Raw genomic sequence first — 20257 nt, forward strand, 5'->3', positions numbered from 1 at the left:
TGAAGAGACGTCCTGGAGAAAGAGGTCAGGGCATCAGTGTCTTTGATACATAATGATCTGAGGGGAGGATAGTGAGCCTCTGTTTTCCAGCCATCATTCAGAGTCTGTGGGCCAGAAAATGCATGACAATGCAAAAGACAATACGTCATACAAGCATGATATTTTTGGTCTCTTCCCAAAGTGCGAACAGGCATTGAACATCTAAAAAAAAGAGAGGCTGAAACTTTTTCTTTCACTAAAACTAGGACACAAATGTGGGAAAGATTATAAAAAAGTGGGCATCAACTGCAGTTACTGATGTGTGTGTGAAGAGCATGCTACGGTGTTGATCAGAACAGTGTTTTGAAGCAGGTAGACAGAGGGAAGACGACACTGGATTTATTTTAGAAAGCTGCGAGGACAAAGAGGGGAGCAAGCACGGGGGAAAGGACAGGGAGAGGCATGTCAGAGCTGTGTGTGTCTGTGTGTGTGTGAGAGAGAGAGAGCATTCAAGTGTCTGTATTTATGAGGAGTATGATCCCCTGCATGCATGAGGAGTATCAGTATGCGATCCTGAACAAATGTGTGGTAACCTTGACCATGTTCAGTGGCAAAACAGTGACCCATGACTGAGGAAAACAAGAACACACAGACTGAAGATGACAGAGTTGGCACAGATGACGGATAAGATTCAGACATACTGCACGTAATGGAAAAGATGTGTCAGTTTGGTGATGTTTCAAATCTACAGTGCCTCTGCTATAATAAAACAACACGGTGCAGCTGGACAACAAATCAGAGGAAAGTATTCTTATTTATATATTAAGGGGTGGACTCTGACTCGCGCTGTGCTCTCCAAGGAAAACAATGGATCCCAACTGAGACACAACAGGAGATAAGAATGAGCTCTCTTTCATGCTGACTTACTAACAAGACAGTCAGGTCAAAGATACTGAAACCGCCACATATATCACCAACTTACACCAGACAAATATATAATGTTATCATTATGGATGTGAAATATGGGAGAACTGGCTGTATTCAAAACACGTACTACTGTGTCCTCAGACTCAAAATATCCAAATGAAATTAGGGAATCACTGTTTACAGGCACAGACAAGAGAGTCTCAGTTATGCTGCATACTTGACTGAAAATGTTCCAACGTGACCATGTTGTTGGGTGATTGTTGTTAATGTATTTACAGAATTGTAATCTGTGTACATGGAGTATTGTTTGGATCTAAAGTTTTTATTAAAGCATGTGAGCAGAGGCAGCTGTTGTTTATTTCACTCTGCAAAAACAGTCAGAAAAGTCAAGCGAGGTTTTAGACCTCAGCATCTTTTTTAGTACTGACCGAAATGTGTGTGGAGAGTCAAATATCTACATCAGAACTTTTTACAGTTTATTGTCTACGACAGCCAAAAAATATAATTGCATTCCTAATGTGCAGGAAAACATCTAATCTGTTACCAGTACTGAGATTCAGGTATCACGTGTATCAAAAAAGTTAATCTAAAGTTCACAGCACTGCTTCAATGTGCAGTAAACCAGCCTTAAAGATAACATAGACCAGCCACATTTTCTTGCAAATTTATGACTTTATAACCTTAGAGAATATTCAAGTCTTTTTGTTTGTTTGTTTTTTGTAAATTTGCGACTTTAATTTCAGAAAATATCTGAGTTTAGGCTCTAATTTTTTCATTATTACTCCCCCTCATCTGTCTCCATATTTTTTTAACCTGCAGAACCCTAATATGCTGTTATATATATTTGAGAACGTGACCATCATTTTTTTTCTTTGCCTAAGCTTGCACAAACAAGAGTAAACCCAGTTTTGCAGCAGATGTGTCAAAGCAGCCAATTCAGTTCCACTGTTTAATACTCTTTTCAACATCCCGTCCACAATATGGCTCTGTGAGGCAACATGTTAGTGTTCATAAACCTCTTATTCTCAGCACTGTATACACTATCTTGTTAGAAAATTAACAGGAAAGCTGGCAGGGCCAAACAATACCTTGCCACCAGAAAACGCAAGACACAGAAAAACAGATTGTGAAGAGGCCAGCACCCACAGGTCAGTGAGGCCAAGCAGATAAGTGACTGACCGCTCACTGATAACCAAGACACGTTTTCCCTACCTGGCTTATATCCATACACACCCCTTCTTAGTCACACGTTCACACATGATAGGAAGCAGCCATGCTAACACACACACATGCACTAAGTGAGATTAACACCTGCCAGGCGGCAAAAGCTGGCAAAATTGGTCTCTGGCAAATAAATTGATAAGGGCAGTGCCACACTGGCTGCTGAATTTCAAATTCTTTTTTATAGTGCAGCTTTCAATTGACATATTCTGAATCTGTACAGAGAGCTGTAGATTTGCACGTCTCTTTCTTTCTCTGCTTCTGGTTTTTCTTGCCCTGTCAGGTAAAAGCAAAGTGAATCCTTCACTTGTGGCCGTGACACTACTTTAGTGCTCGCTGTCACTAAGCCATTCACAAAGCTCAGTCAATCATAAAGACATTCAAAGAGCTCACCATGGCAATGCAGCGTCATCACAGGTCACATGGTTCAAAGCCAAGCAAACCTGCTCTGCTTCTACATAACACAGAGGTCAACTTAACTATGGACCTATTTTCAGTCCTATTCATCATCTCAGGTCTGAGTCACTAAAGGTCAAAGTTGGAAAACATGTTCGATAGCTTGGACGTTGTCAGGCCCTGTGAGAGGCCAGATAACCTCAACATTTATGGCCTGCATGAAACGCCCAGCTGAGAACCGACAAAAACCAGATGCAAACACTTGAGGTCATTGTCACACGTTCCACACTACTTCTCCACGCTTTATCTCAGCGTACCATAACATCATCCTGGGTTTTAAAGTGGGAAGAGGTGCGACAAAAGATTTAGAGCTAACAGGATTTCATAAACATCCCCCAACCCTTGTCTTTAACCTTTCCCAAACTCAAGCTAGCATGCTGGTGAACACTCAAAAGTCTGCGCACATAGAGCTGCATTTGCACGGTTGGGTGGAGTTTGGTCAAGCCAGGGGGCATGTCACACACCCAGACCACGTCCTTCTCTTAAATACGTGAGCACACAAGCACTCATGCAGCTGAGAAACACACAGATACCTGAGAGAATTAGCCAGCTCAGGAGGAAAACGCTCCCCTCCCTTTGCATTAAACGCGTACACACTGCACAAACACGCCCACTCTAACACAAACAGCTGAATTATCACCTATAATTCAGGTGTTCTTTTCCACTATGAATCTTTTAAGCTCGGTGATGACAACTACGAAAGACAGAGCACTGTTGGGAATTAATGAAAGAAGCCTTGATTCAACAGTAAATAACAGAAGAGAGCAGGGCAGGACAGATGGAGGAGGCTTTGTCCAGCTGAGCACTGCTTTTGGTAGTCATTCAAGAAGATGGCTCATACGAACCTAACACTGCCAGATTCTCAGCTTTTAACATGAGAAAAAGCTACATTTCGCAGTCAGCTCTAACACGAATACAGCAATCAGCTGCTTACATGGATCGAAACACTTGGGACAGAATCATTTCTGTGCAAATGCTGTTTAAATAATTAGCTTATAGTAATCACATAGTCTGCCTACAGTGTTCATATTGGGGGTTTCCGTTCATAACAACAAATGGAAAGCATTAAAACTAAGACTACTGTGTTCTTTTTTGTCTTTACTCCCATGATACTTGGCCTCACGGTAACCCGTCTGCTTCCAGCTGGCTACCTGACGCTGACGCTGCAAGAAGCAGACAGGAATGTTATTTTCTCTCGATGTGAAACATAGTCTCCTTAAATAAAGTTTATGACAAACAGCACAAAAACAAGCCAACGATGCAGCAGTGAAACTTAGTGTTCCTCAGGCAACCTTGTGGAGTCTATTCAAACAATTAGAAACAGTCACGGCTGCTTGTAATGGAGACAACACATGTGCTCAAGCATGTGGGGTTGGAGGCACCCTTGTCAGGTGGATTAATAATGCCTGCTCATGTAATGCCACCTTAAATGGGTCCTTGGTGAGGGGAATTTGAACAACACACAAGCTCTATTGACGTACTTTACTATATTATAATGTATTTGAACTATACAGTGCGGTAATTTAATTTGTACAGTGTTTTGAAACAGCTGCCCTGTATTTTAAAACAGTCAATTATTTTCGTAAATAGTGAAAGTGTCCACTTTACTGGATCCAAACCAAGGATACATTACATTTATTTTATGTTACTGTGTAGCAGATACATTAAAACTTAACATTTTATTAACATTTAACATGTGCTCATGTTGAGGCACAAAAACAGGGTGTCTACAGGTATCAGACGGTTAAGTTAAGACCCTTTCAAAGACACCTTTAAACCAAATTTAGGACAGATTTTTGGACAAATCATGATTTACTTATTCAAACATCACAGGCAAGAAGTATGTGGTCTTGTGCAGAGGTAAGTGTTATGTAGGAATATGGTTATTAGAGTGAGTTAAGTCGATCTACATTTTGCCAACAGGTAAGTGCAAGTGTGAAGGAAAATGATGGTATACTTTAACATTGGAAGTCTTCACTAATTTCCACAAAACGAAACCAACAATGGATAAATGAAATTAGATAAAATGTTTGTAGTGGCTTAGACTTCACACATTCAAATTTAAGGGTCGGTCCCAATACTCACACTTCCCCTCAAAATTGGCCCTAGCCCTTGTTTTTGCACATTCCTGCGAAGGGCTAGGGTGTCCCAAACTTTAGGGAAGTGCTTTTCAGCCCTTAAAATCCCCACTTAATTTGAAGGGCTGTGCGATGCACACTTATGAACCCATCTCAACTGAGGGGAAGATTGAAATTCCCAGGATGCATTGCAAAACTATCCAGCCAGGCGACTTTTTCAGGAAGATGGCAGCCTCCATGAGAAAGCCATGGCACAATTTTAAGTACTATTTTCGCAAATAAGCATGCAAAAATTCCAAAATTTGTCGGAATGTGTTATGTTTCTGCACATGCATTGTTATCTGTAAGCGATGAGTTAGAATATGAATGCTTGAAAATCGCTAATTCATGATGTAGCCGACATGAATATTATATTATTATAATATTATATACAGAGTTCTCCGTGAAGCCTATGTCGACGATACGCTAATTTTTATGAAGTGGCGTCCCAGTTCGTAGGTAAAATTCCCTACCTCTCAACACTACCCCTTCGTCATTGAGGGGAATCTATCTGGTGAGTGCACTTGACACCAAGGGATAAGGTTAAGGGAAGAAAATTGGGATTGGCCCAAAAGACTATTAATAACTGTTAAGGCCTTATTGTTGTAACGTTAACTTTAAGACATTTTAAGACTTTTTAAGAACCTGTAGACACCCTGAAAAAGCACTTGGTTATAGTTAGAAAAAGACCATGTTTTGGCTTAAAATACCGGGTTCTGGGGGCACAATTGCCACTGGAAAAACAGCAATGCCTTTGTAAAAAACAACAGCTTTAGTGGCACTATCCCAGCTGGAGAAGCAGCGATGGGTCCCTACAAAACACCCATGTTTGGGGGCTGAAAAGCTGCTGTAAAAACAGCAATGGGTCCTTAAAAAACACCCTCACGGGGCACCCAGTAGCTTGTATCTGAGCAGGTGGTAGAGCAGGTGGCCCATGTGCTAAGGCAGCAGTGGCCACAGGTTTGATTCAAACCCACAGCCCTTCATCCCATCTCTCTCCCACCTTCATACTGAAGCTTTACAATCAAATAAAGGCAAAAAAACACTCTTGATTGAAGCCTCAATAGCTGCTGGAAACACAGCAATAGGTGCGATGTCTTGCACTGGTGTCATGCCATCCACCATCCCCTCCATCTTCTGATGTCAAAGTTAGCTCATGTACTATGTCACTTTAGAAACACTGATATGGTACATATGACATGTGCAAATGTAACACACTCCTGGTTTGCAGAAATGTACAAGGCCAACAGTGGCAACTGTGCTGTAATAATCATCTGCTTATATCAATTTGACCCCAACAGACGTCATCACTATAAGCCATTTCCACTGAATCAGGTTTACGTGTAGCAACACTACGCTATACACCCTAAAACCACATCACGTACTGTCTTTGATCCGCGCCGCTCAGAGAACTACAAACCTCAAAGACCTAATTAATATATCTCCATTTCACAAGCGTCATTTCCTGCTGGGGTGTTGTGGAGCAGATTAATAAACTAACAATGTGAGAACACCGAGAGCCCTGCAGAGAGGTCCAACAGGGTTCAAACACACGCTGCTGGGCAACCACCCTTCTCACCGCCACCCCACGAGCACTGTGTGTTTGCCCAGGGTTGTTCCGATCCATTTACTGCTCTGCCTCGGAGTGACACAATAGGAAAACTGTGAATATTAACTTCCCATGTTGAAGCTACAGGGCAGTTTCTTAGTTGGAAATGAGTGCTGACAGGCAAGGGCAAGTCGAGACAGGAGGGGGAAGGAGACAAGAGGGGGAGGGAAGGGTGATTCGTGCCCCTGGCGTTGTGCTCTGCATCCTGCATTTATCTGGAGCCATGTGCAGACAGGAGAATGCATGGAGCGACACAACACATTCCTCCTTGCTGTTTTACAACCTTGTGTTTTAGACAACATCACTGAATAGACAGTGAGTTCTGATGAAAGCACACTGAGGGTCATCTCAAGTGCAGCAAGTGTTATGTCCTCATTGAAATAAAGAACAAAATACACTGGAGCTCAGGAAAGAACAGATCTTATCTGACCACAGAACATGTCATGGGTTGCGCAAAAAACCGACGCAGCCCTGTAACTGACATATCTACAGGGTACAGCAGGTTTTTGCAGCAAACCACAGCAGAGGCAGAGAAGTTTTGATTGACAAGAAGAGTGATGGCATTCAGGCGACAGTTGAAAGAGCCACAAACACACAAAGCACAGCAAGCCAACTGGGACAAATAAACAAAAAGGAATGACTTGGGACGCAGCCGGTGAGGCAGAAGAAAAGTATTTCAGAGAGCAATAAACATGCAGATGCAGAACAATAGAGCAAAACAATTGCACACACGACAGGATTAACATGGAAATGTAACCAGCAGGACAAAGTTATTCATCTATTTACCATATTCCCTCTGTGTTCTTCAGTGAGCTGGTGGAGCGCGACCGTGGTTTAAGTATGATACTCATGGTCTGGCGTTTCCTCCCACATCACATCTGCAAACACACAGACCTGCTGGGCCACCTGGAGCCCACCGACCAGCCCACGGCTATGCTCACTGCTCTGAGTGATCCAGTGGGAGCTTCCTGCCCGTGGTGTCAGCTCAGCGGAGAGGTCAGGTTGAGACCAAACCTGTCTGATCAAACCCTCATTCCAAGATTAGTCCACACTGCTTCTCCTCTTCCTCCTCAAGCTCCGATCATTTGACAGTGGCTGGTTATTCACCCTGCTCCCTCTCCCTGTCTCTCACTGTCACTCACTTGCACTTATCTTTCTTGCCAGATCAGCTTGTGATCTTCCTCTTTCCTAATCCAGCCATGCACACACACTCTGTGCCACTTTCTCACTCTGCTTCTCTCTTTTAAGTCCCCGTGTTTTTTTTCCCCTGACTGCTAGAAATAAGATCTCCTCTTCCTCCCCCTCCTCCTTCCTTACTTCTGTCTCTCCTGCTCTCTTTCTACAACTGAGTCCCCCTGTCTTTGACTGACACGGCTCTCCTGCGCTCTCTCTGTCTCTGTCTCTCTGCTTCCCTGAGCTGCAGCTTGGGTATGTCTGGAGTGGGAGGAGTTGTTGTGGTAGTAGTAATTCCTTGAAGGGCGGGACTTGTATCCCCACAGCAATCCTAACAATCGTCTCAAGTGTCAATCACTCTGCTGCCACAGTAACCTAAAACCAACAGCTAAAGCATGTCAATGATCCGGAGAGAGTGTGCAAAGACAGCGTTGGCTGGGTTTCATCGTTCCAATGGGAGAAGCAATAAATTGAGAAAACCAGGGAAATGCTTTTCTGGCAGCTACTACTAAAACTCCAGTAAACATGGGATGAGTGTGTACTGGCAGACAGTAGCATTATTGAAATTGAGAATAACATGTGTGGGAGGGAAAATATGTGAAAGAAATAAAGACAAAATTATTTTTTTGACTGTAGAATGACCATGAATAAACATGCCAATTTACAGACAAGCAGCATGTTTTCTTTGCCAGGGATATGTGCATCATTTTAGCTTCTAACTTGTTCATAATATATCCCTGTATAATGTTTGTGTATGCAGATACCTTCCTCTAGTTCTCAATTTATAAATTCTCCACATGAACACAGGTTTTTTGTCACGTTAAACCTCTGATGAAAGCCACTGTGGCTAAAATGCGTCACAAAGTCTGACATCCTTTTTAAATCCCTCTGTGCCTGCCCTCTGCACAAACAGCCTTAAAAACACAAGAGAAGAGGCCCCAAGAAAGCGCAGCATTGAGATACAGTGCATATCTTCCCCCAGCAGCCGCAAACCTTCATTAACTGCATGGAGTCAGGAGTTGTGTGAACTGAATCTATTTCGGCACTTTCTTCAAAGACATTAAATCCCACTTTATCAAAATGATTTTACGTCTTATCACACCCAAGATGGAGTAGGCTATTTTGGTTTGATTTTGATTTTTTTCCCACATTAATAAAAACCAAAAATAACATCAGCAGCGCCTTGCTGGCTATAAAATGGAATCATCAGTGCGTTACTATCTGTGAAATAGCTTTGAGCGTGGAGCTCAGATGGCATCGTCTGCTGTCAGAGTTGTGGGCAAAGGAGCTAACACTTGGCATTCCACCAGGCAGACAGGTATGGCAACTGTCGGGAATGTCAATCACACATGAATGAGAAAACCCGAGCAGTCTTCTCCACCTTTGTATGCACTCAGTGTTTGTCGTGTGTGTGTGTGTGTGTGTGTAGCTTGCCATATGTTGGAGGATCACAATGGAAATGAGACATGCGACAGCCATTTAAGTAAAACACACAGAAAGAAACAAGTATAGCGAGATGTAAAAGTCAACACAGTGTGCTTGTGCTATTTCAGTATGGCGCATGACATGAAACATTCCCATGCAGACACATAAAGGTTGTTTTGCTTTCAAACATTATCCTGTGCTGGTGCTGCAGACAATTATTTCTGACTTCTAGTAGTTCTCTGTGTTGCAGTTATCTTTGGGGATGAAGTGAAAACACAGCACCAGATCAGCAAACACCGTTAAAAGTAGGACACAAATATTGCTGCATCGGTATACCCTCAGAATTAGGACAGCTTCTTGAAATCATTATGGAAAGATATAGTGCCACTTATTTTAAGTTGCTATTAAAGTGTCTCAAGTTGGGTTTCCATATAAATGTAGCACAAATTTTAACTGAATGTTCAGAAAATCCAGTCTGTGCTTCCCAACCATGACTGTTACCCAGATATTGGGAATTGGTTGATCGAGATAAGCAGTTGGTGGCGCTAAATCTCTAGTCAGGTGCCACAGCAACAGCAGGAGGCACAAAAAGATGATGTCATTAAAGGAGTGCCAGTGAAAAAACTCAGACAAAGGACAACAATAGATAATAGGTTTGGGCTGTGTATACCAGGGTATACCAGGGTATTTAGAAATACCTATCAAAAATACAGACCCTCAGCTTTCTATTAAACTCATACAGAGAGGCAGTATTGAGGATGTATTGTATGTAACGCACTTCACATGCCACTAAGGGTCAGTCTGTTGAAACAAGCAGCTGAGCTGACAGACATAGCGACTGTGAGTGGTTGGGATAACGTTACAGGACTGTAACAACTTGCCTACAGTGGTAGAGAAAAACAGCATATTTTCATATCTAACTCAAATTAACAGTTTATTTTCACCAAACCAGAGTTGGTGATTGCTGGAACAGGACTAACTAACTAAAAAACTAACAAGATTAACTGCTGGACGGTCTTGGCAAGTTTCATTGTATTTCCGTCAAACTTTGTTGAGTTTGGATGAAGTGTGTTTTATGATGAGTTCATACGGCAATTCGACTAGTCTTTGTTTGCTGATAGAGACACTAGGACCTCCACTTGTATAGCACCTTTCTAGTCATCTGACCACTCAAAGCACTTTTGACATGACGAGTCACCCATCACACACTGGTGGCCGAGGCGACCATACAAAGTGCCACCTGCTACTCGGTTTTTAACACACTCACACACTGATGGAAGAGCCATTGGATGCACTTTGGGGCTGGGTGTCTTGATCAAGGACCGCTGATCTTCCGATTAATGGACAACCCGCTCTATCTCTGAGCCACAGCTGCCACTTGAATTCAGAAGGTGTAAGGTATGGTTGCAGCCACATACAGATACTGTCATATACCGTATACCCCCGTGAAATTTCAGGGAGGTATGAATGTATGAAAAAATAGATACCACCTAAGCCTAATGTAAAATAACGCAGAGCACAATGGACAATGGACATTCAAAGATTTGAACAGCTGATATTACAGCTATGTGCTCTTAGAAGAGTTCTGGTAACAGCTCTGAGTGCTTAAATTTATTTAAAGCCATCCTGAGACAAAGAAGAGAGCTTGCAGTGGCCTGTGCAGTGAGGGTACGTAATAACTGTATCATCACTTATTCACTGAATCTGTTTCCACTGCACTTATTCACATTAACCTTTTATCAATACACCAACTTTTCCACCACTAAGTGTAAAAACATTTTTGCAATATTTCGAGACTTTTTTGAATTGGCATTTCCACTCAGTTTTCTTTATGCGCAAAATTGATAATGTGAATAAAAGAGGAGGATGGAAACACACGCTCAGTGAAAGAACGGAAAAAAAGCTTTTGGTGTAATCAGGAACACAGAGGCAACAGCGTATTACACACTATTCCAGCCTTCTCATCTTAAAAGCGGTGAGAATATTTACATGCAATCAATAGTGCAACTGGCCGTAGGCGTAAGTAACAAGAGATGGACATCAGTCAGAGGATGCCTTTCTTTTGTTCTACAGAGGGATGGCTTCAACAGACGGACCGCAGCAGAAAAAGGAAATGCATCCATCTCCTGCTCTCATGAAGCAAGAACAAATTGCTCATTGCTCCCATAGACTGACAATACTGGGGTCATCCACTTCATGGTCACTGACGCTTCAGAATATATTACGTAGATGTGCTTTCATGTTTCGGAAGAAAGGAGGCAGACGTGAGGAAAGAGCGACACGGGTGACGTATGCTAATTTCGTGTGTGCGCACATGCAGATGAGCTCACATGGAGAAACATACACAAATGACACATGGGCAAAGGCATGGCTGAGAGCCACACATGGAGACAGCTTCTAGCAAATGATAGTCCAACAAATAAAACTCAAATAAATAGTTTTAGGTGAACTGTATCTAGGCCCTGCGCTACTTATGTAAAAGTGCATGAGAAATCAGATTGCTATGTAATCATGTATTTATTTGAATGGCTTTCTCCCATATCACCATGTGTCAGTTTCAAATTTCATGCCAGAAAAGAAATTAATGAAAGACACTTGCAGCGGCTGACAGATGATTGTGTATATTTTATGTTGCTATAAAAATATGACCATGTGTGGAGCACTTGAAGTGAGTTGAATAGGCACATCTAATGCTTTCAGTGTAGCATGGCAGAATGACAGAGTTTATAGCTTGGTCAAAGTGCTGAAACTAATCCTATTACCATGGTCTGCACATTCCATGCGGTCAAGGAAAGAACAACAAAAGAGTTTTCCTAAAGAAAACTCTTGCATCTGCCTTGAAACCGCACAAATCCCAAATGAAAACACAACAGACAGCATGATGACAAGACCTGAGCAAGCATTCATCATCCCATGTCACCATACTGATTTCAATATTTAGGGAATTAAAACATTTAGAGCACATCATTTGACTGTAAAGACAGATATTTGCGACTGTGGCTCAGAGGCTGAGCGGGTCATCCACCAATCGGAAGATTGGCGGTTCGCTCCACGGCTCCTCGAAGAATCCTTGGGCAAGATACTGAACCCCAACTTGATCCCAATGGCTGTTCCATCGTTGTGTGAGAGCATGTGAATGGTTACTGAGTAGCAGGTGGCACCATGTATGGTAGCCTCAGCCACCAGTGTGTGAATGTGTGTGTGAATGTGACTCAGTAGTGCTTTGAGTGGTCAGAAGACTAGAAAGATGCTGTTTACTGTACCACTTCACATAATTTCAAGCTTCAGAATTTGGGTCTTGGGGCACTTCACAACTGCTTTACTAAAGTCCAGACATCAGGACTTTTAAGTTTGATCAACAAAAAGCCAACAATGTTTGAAACAACATTACAGGTGTGACACCTCCCCTGAACCACAGTCTGGACCAAACAGCCGCACATTGTTCTGACAAAAAGACGTGGTCTCAGTCTAGATCAAAGCGAACAGTTCGGTTTGTTTCTGGTATGAAAACATTTTTTGGATGGTCCAGACTTTCAGGACATTTACAGGAAGTTTTGGCAGGCTATGGTCAGAAAAGATTAGTGTAGTTAGAGCTACAGGCTACAATGAGGCTAAAAACAGAGTTCAAATGACGTTTTTCCAAACAACTTTTTATGTCAGGGCTTCAAGACACTTGGATCACTACGGATGAGCAGTATGCAGATATTTTGTGGTTTCTATTCTGTGTTCTTGGACGTTTTAATCTGGGTCGCCGTCAGCCATTGACAGTTGTGCTGCTATCCACTTCTCCCTCAGATCTCTGTACGTGTTGTGAGGACTCTAAAACTTCACCAGAGCCTCCCTCGGTATATGGGTGAGCAGATAATGGCTGAATTTTTATTTTTGGGAGCACTATCCCTTTAATCAGTCAGAAACCGTCTCCCTTGAGTATAACCAATACAAGACGATAACCTACACCACTGACTCTTCTTTTCCTCTCTCTGCTGTCTCTTGTAGAAACAAAGTAGCCCACAAGCACAAGCATCCATTCACATAAACACACACTCACACATTATGATTATTCACTTTTAGGCTACACTGCTGCCATCTGCAGGAAGCAGAGGAGTAATACACAAACGGATAAAGTGAACCTGGTGCTGCTCAAACTGGGTTGAAGTTGCAGGAGGCAAATGTTACTTTGCCCACAAGTCAGAATCTAATCATATATTCAGCATGAAATCAATTTTAATTACCCATATGCCCGAAAAAAATAGCAACAACACAGATATTTTTCTGTCAGAGGTGACAAAGCGTCTTATTAAAAATTAAACCAATAACAACCTGAAGCCAAACCATCATACAATAGGAAACATTGAGTCCTATTAAACAGATATATCTTCCCGATTAGAGCTGCAACAAGTAGTCAATTAATCAATAAGTGGATTGAAAGAATCAATCAACAACAATTATGATAATTGATTCATCATTTCCAGTATTTTGCAAGCAAATATGTGAAAACATTTGCTGGTTCCAGCTTCTTAATTGTAACAAATTTGCTGTTTTTCTTTTCTTTTCTTTTTTTTTTTTTTTTTACATTTTATATACTAAACGATTAATTAATTTATTATGAAAATAAACTGCGGATGAATAAATAATGAAATTAATCATTACTTGCAGGCCTATTTTTAAGCATTTACATTTATACAGTACATTAACATGTTTAACATACCGATAGATTTTCTGTTTCTGTCTTTTGAGTTCAGATTTTAATTTTTGGGGGAAAACTTTTTCAGTAAAAGCCCAATAAAACCAAATAAATTACTGAATGATTGCATCAAGTAACTGAAGATAACTGCCAATAAATTCATTGCAGGCTTTGTTTATTGTATTAATGTTAACTTTGCAAAACAATTACTGCACATCGAATAAGCACTACTTAATTCTATGATTACTCTGTGCGACCTAGAGAGAGACACTGCTGACACCTAGTGGTCAAAGTGGTATACTTCTTGTCATAAAAACCAGTTGCATAGATTAAGTGACCACAGAATTGACAAAATTATTGATTTAGTTTAAAAAAAAAAAAAAGACCTATTCATGAGCCGGGTTCACTATATGGTGCAGACAAACACACTCAGTAAACGCTGATATAAATAGCATTGAACTACGGAGCAGGCAGTGAGCACAGATGGCTGGTCCACAGTATTGACAAGGCTCCATCCATATCTATATGTCTACAGACGCCAGCAGCCATTACCGCTGCTTCATACTCAAATACTATAGGAGACACAAACACACGTTCACATTTTCAAGTTTTTGCGCGCACACACACACAGACACACACACACACATACACACACACACACACACACACACAGACACACACACAGACACACACAGACACACACACACAAATCACAGATGATAGCCCATTTTTGTTTTGTCTGTGGTCGCTGAGTACATATTAGCCAGAGAAGTGCAGTATGAAAATGGGCCTAACAAGGTCTTGACATTTTCTGTGTGAGCCTTAATGGACACAGAGTGCTCCGATGATTAGCGTACGCTCTGCTGTCGTCAGTGGACTTGTCCCCTTGATCACCTTGATGCTTTAGATGATGACCGACTGAAACCTGCTTATTTATCATTTACCTGGCTCTCTCAACAATGTTTTGTGCAAACAAAATAGCTGCTCCTCACAGAGAGAGACACAAACGCGCACAATTACGCTCACTTCAGGTCGACACCATAGGTTTAGCAGAGTAAACAGCAGAACTACAGCTTTGAAAGCGCTCTAACAACACAACCAGCCACCAAGCAACCGCCATTTACACAACGCTCAGCTGTGAACACTGCTCCAGCTCAGTGTTGTCCAGGTGGAGCTATTCATCAGCTAATGCTCTGATAAGAGAGAACACACAGACTTTGTACATTCATGCAAATCATAATCAAATAACATAAACCCACACTTTCACATTATGTAGTTACAGTTTGCACTCAAAGAGCAATAAGAAAGACTGATTTTAAGCTCAGCTGAAGTTCGGTTTCACTTAAGGTTTTCTCCTGAGTTGTCTTCTTGCCCTCAACTTTTCACATGAGAGCAATGTTTGAATATTATAAAATCAAACCCTAAAGACAGAACATTTGCATTAAGTCCACATCATCTGTCCTCACTGCCCCCCCTTTCCTACCACACACAGTTTGACTCCCAGAGAGCAATCCTACCCTCTCCTGCCACGGGGTTTGATGTCGATGGGCTTGTTCGTGGCGTAGGGTGAGCCGTTGGAGCAGGCGTGGCGGTAGCGGGCTATCCTCTCCAAAGACAGATAATCTGAGTTCACAGGCAAACTCATTTCGGTGAGGCACTCAACCACTGCCGCACACACACACACACAACTGTGCCAAGACAGATGTAGGGAGAGAGAGGGACGAGCCTGATAAAGCTATCTCGGTAGACGGGAGGGAGGGAGGGAGGGGTGTGTGAGGAGAGTGGCAGAGGAGAGGGTGTAATGTGGGTGTGACTTGATCGGGGAAAAGATGGAGAAGGAGAGTGAGTGTGGAGAGAGATGCAGGGAGAGGAAGATCAAAGTGCAGAGGTAGAGTAAACTAATTCATCTTTTGTCTCTGATAAATATCAAGAGTCTGCAGTGACAGCCACAAGAATCAAATGTTTTTTAGTTTTTATCCTCCACACTGCCTGCTTCTCCATGCACACTGCCAGTAGGTAAAATTGGTGGTAAAAACTATTATTGCACACTGGCTGACACAAACTGATCTATTTTTGGACTTAATATATCTCAGGAAGGAATACTCTTTACCTGACAGGTGCAGGAGATATTAGTGTGCAGTGAGGAAGAGCAATTTCACCTCAGGTAACAGCAAATCTTCGAGTTTTCTCAGCGGTCTTGGGTGATCTCTGAGATTGTTGGTGAGGTGTGTGTAAGTGGCAATCATTTTGTTGTTAGCAGTGCTGTCAAAAATATCTATTTTTCGAAACATATCAATTCTAGATACTAGATACAGTTTCAATTCTTATTTTCTCCAGTATGGTTACTATTGATACTACTTCCTCACTATCTCTTCTATACAACAGTAAGTTGACACACACAGACACACACACACCGCTGCAGTGCTGCCATAGCCTCGTCACCTCACTCACTCACTCACTCACTCACTCACTCACAGTGCTGTCTTCTCATCACTCATCTCATTTGCTCAGATTTGCCGCACAGTTTTGTTTTGTCTTTCACTTGTTTTCATTCATGTAAAAAAAAGGGTTTGTTTTTTTGCAGGGTATTAATGTTTTCTAAAGTAATTCTGCTGCTCTCTGCTACTAACCAAGAAAAGAAAAGTGCTCAATATCATGTTACAGTCTAGCCATATTTATCTTCCGATTTTCATTCATTAATTCATTTTCCATGACCGCTTGTCCTGATACAGGGTCGCAGTTGTGCTGGAGCCTATCCCAGCTGACACTGGGCGAGAGGCGGGGTACACTCTGGACAGGTCACCAGACTATCACAGGGCTGACACATAGAGACAGACAACCATTCACACTCACATTCACACCTATGGCCAATTTAGAGTCACCAATTAACCTGCATGTCTTTGGACTGTGGGAGGAAGCTGGAGTACCTGGAGAAAACCCACATTGACATGGGGAGAACATGCAAACTCCACACAGAGGTACACTGGCCAGCTGGTGGACTTGAACCCTCTTGCTGTGAGGCAACATTGCTAACTAAATTCCCAAGTGGTATCAAAAATGGTATTGAATCATCCATTCATCAATTTCTATCTATTTTTTAAAATTGTAGGGAGTGTCACTGAATCACGAGCTCTCATCTAAAAGTAATATAAGTTACGGTGTGAGAGGTAAGCTCACACTCTTAACATGAGTAGAGCATACTGTATAACATTCACTGATTTCAAGGTATATCCTCCAATATTCAACAGGAATTAGTCAATCACTCAAGTTTATTGAACAGACTTGGGGTCCATAAAAGCACATACAACATTTAAAAACACACAAAGATATAAAAGAAAAAAATCAATGAACAAGGCACTGGTACCAATATGTCCAAAACTGGGAACCATATCTGACAGTGCTAAACTTGGGGTTAGTCAACACCTGATTAACACCATTCACTGACCTGTTTAGACGGCAAAGTAATACGAGCAAAAACGACTGGAAAACCTTGAAGAATAAGGATAAATTTTTCTTCATGTAGCTAAAATATCACATAAAGTACATGTCAAACTATCTGCTGATTAGCACAACAGTGGGATACAGAAAATCAAGCATCAATATTACAGTGCATACACTGTAAAACTATTTCACGTTAAAATAATATTTGAAATACTCATGAAACCAAAAACAAGATGACCAAGTTAAATCATATCAGGACATTATTTTGAGAAAAAAGTCAAATTGTATTTAATAACACTGAATCAAACCAATCTAAGTTCCCCACCAGTTCGCATCTCACTGTCCAACCTTGGTTATAGCTCATTTCCACCACTAGGTGGGAGCAGAGTACCACTATAAACAATGTGAAGCCAGCAGGACAAAACCTTGTATCATAAAAAAAAAACATGCACGTCAACTTTTAATTGCAGTCCGAGCCAGAACAACAACCAGAATGTAAAGCAGATATATGTACTAATATCTGAAAATGAAGCAACAGCTGTGTTGTAGGTTGGGTGTCATAATATTAAGAGCTATAAGTGGAAGGGGACATATGGACATGAATATTTATGATCTTTCAAATATGATTAATGTAATTTGTTGCTGTGTAGTAATGTTTTCAGACACTATCAAGATAAAAGCTAAATAACTCCAACTGACAAATCTCTTAACTGTCCTCGGCTGCCAGCAGAGGGCAATCCGCTCTGCAGAGAGAATGCAGTTCCAAGAGCTCAACCATCAGCAGCTCAAACACACAGAGCCGTGAATCTCTGCGGAGTTACGGCTTCTGCTCAGCTCTGACAGAAGCAGCCAGCATGTGACAACAGCTCCTGGGTGGACAGGGAGGCTGTCAAAATCACAGACGCAACGACAGACACAACAGGCTTCAACACTCGCGCTGAACATCTGAACATCACCACATGAGCACCCACACACACACACACACACACACAACACACAGAGACACACACACAAGTGCTGACTGAGTGCAGGCATTACAAGCACACACCACAACATGTACAGCCAGATGAAATGCACTTGCAGATCAACACCACAAGGTTTCACTCTGACATGCACACAACCTTTAACACAAGCATATGTTTGCCTGGCTGTCTGAGTCGGCCACACACTGTCAGCGGCAGCGACGAGCTGTGACAGAGCGCCAGGTGACGGAGCTACTGTCGTCATTCAGTGTCCCTGAGGCTCAAAGCCATGAAACCAGAACCACTGTATCTGAATGCTCAAACGTGTACATACAAGCAGCAACACCTTTTCAAATTCAAGGTGTGAGTAATACAGTTCAACTGTGTATTCTTATTTTCATTGATATATTGCAAATCATATTCTAAAGAGAACCAAGCCATATAAATGAAAAGCCAACATTTTCAATAGAGTTATATAACAATTAATCAATCTCTTTTACTGCTGCATAAAAATAAACTGTGCATGAGAGGTAACACGAGCAAAAAAAGCTGAATAGAGTAATCAGTGATAGGAATGAGCAGGCAGGCATGCAGACTCCACAGGTTAAGTACAAAAGTGCATAAACAGATAATTGACTGGCTGAGCGCCAGAGAGACGGGGAGGGCTTTGTGAAGCGCTCTTCTCTCATGACTGGCAGGGTCAGCCACCCTGTTAGGGGCTTAAGATGGATGTAGCCTGACAGATTGGGACTGGGATAGAGGTATAGGGAGGATGGAGGATGGAGAATGGAGGTTGGAGACTGGAGTGTTAGATAACTAGAAGTAAAGACAAAAGAGAGACCAGCTGAACATGAAGATAAGTCAGTGAAAGATGACTGGTGAGAGACAAGGGCAAGTGAAGGTAAAACACTGAAACAAAAGAGTCGTTAGTTAGTAGTGGGGTTAGGAATTTTCCAATATTAGTGCTGATAGAATTCCTGGGTGTTGGCACTGATACTGTAACTTTACAATTCTGATATTAAGACCATGTTTTTCTCCAGACCTTTCCCTGAAATTTCAACGTTAGATCTGATCTCACAGTTTGTAATGGCTATTCATAATGTGACCGATCCATATTAAATACACTGTCTTTATCTGTCATATTAGAATTCACTGGTTCCTCCATTAGTTACATCCACTCTGTCATGGTAGTGCCACAATAATAGACCGAATAATAATGTTTGTTCAGAGTAACTTCCTGATAGAAAACCCATGTCACATATGTGGCGTGAAACAGCTAAGTTATCAAGAGAAATCGATTAAGTCTTGGGCCATGTTTACACGAAAACGATCCACTGAAAACAGAATTGTTTCTCATTTTCATTTTGAAAAAAGTTCCGCATTTAGACAACAACATTTTGATAACAATCGCCGCGCACACAGATCCGAAAAAATGACCAAAAATGCTGCAGTATACATGCCAGGCCAGTAGTTGGCGGTGTGACGCTTACACTTCCTTCTACGAGCGGCAATCTAGTGACTGGAAGTGCAATGCGCATGTGCGAAAAGTCTCCGTTTTCAGAGGAACTGCAAATTACAAGTTTACATGACAACGGAGACGGAGCCGCTTCCAAAATATTGCACCCTGGAACCTGTTTTCAAAACGTTGCATTTTCAGGCACCCAAAACGCCACTATCGTGTAACCGATCGGCTAAAACGCAACTGAAGTTTACTGTTTTCAGTTGAAATCTTTGTTTTGTATTGGGGTGCAAGTTTGTTATTTTAAAGTGTAGCTATACATCTCATACATCTAAAATGCACGTTTGACAATGTCATATCTCGTCAATAACAATGCTTTAACCACTGGGTTGGAGACCTGTCTTCACTGTCGGGCCACAGACTTCAGACAACAACAGCCTGAGTTTACCAAAAACTAGCTGTTAGTTCAACCGACACTAAGATGTCGGTCGAACACTGATCAATATTGGGAGAAATAAAGTTGTATCATTAAAATCCTAGTCTTGAGAAGCACTATTAGACAACATTTTGATTTAAACAGGAACTATTTGATCAAATATAAGTAAGGACGAACATAAATCTAACCAGACAATTGATGCTAGCTGTCAGTACTTGATAGTTTTTTTAATACTTGGTGCAACAGACACATTTTGATCAGTACCAAAGGTATTGATGTTCAATGTCTAACCTTATTAGCTGCAGTATTGTCATTTGAGCTTTGCCTCCGACCTCACACATAAGGTGTGTGTGCTGTAATGACAGAGG

At 41.7% G+C, this 20257-nt stretch overlaps 1 protein-coding gene across 8 annotated transcripts in view; it reads right to left on the bottom strand.

Annotated features, from left to right (window-relative positions):
• Positions 1 to 20257, bottom strand: part of pde4d (phosphodiesterase 4D, cAMP-specific) — a 260681-nt gene that overhangs the window by 41408 nt on the left and 199016 nt on the right. Inside the window, exon 1 of one of the 8 annotated variants that reach the window (XM_049577854.1) lies at positions 7096 to 7749. The exons of the other annotated variants lie outside the window; for them this stretch is intronic. Within the exon in view, the coding sequence (XP_049433811.1) occupies positions 7096 to 7160 (65 nt within the window). The 5' untranslated portion in view covers positions 7161 to 7749. Of the gene's footprint in view, positions 1 to 7095; positions 7750 to 20257 lie in introns of those variants that run through there. 8 annotated transcript variants of the gene reach the window in all.

Source organism: Epinephelus fuscoguttatus, linkage group LG6 (assembly GCF_011397635.1).
Source record: "Epinephelus fuscoguttatus linkage group LG6, E.fuscoguttatus.final_Chr_v1".
NCBI classification, from domain to species: Eukaryota; Metazoa; Chordata; class Actinopteri; order Perciformes; family Serranidae; genus Epinephelus; species Epinephelus fuscoguttatus.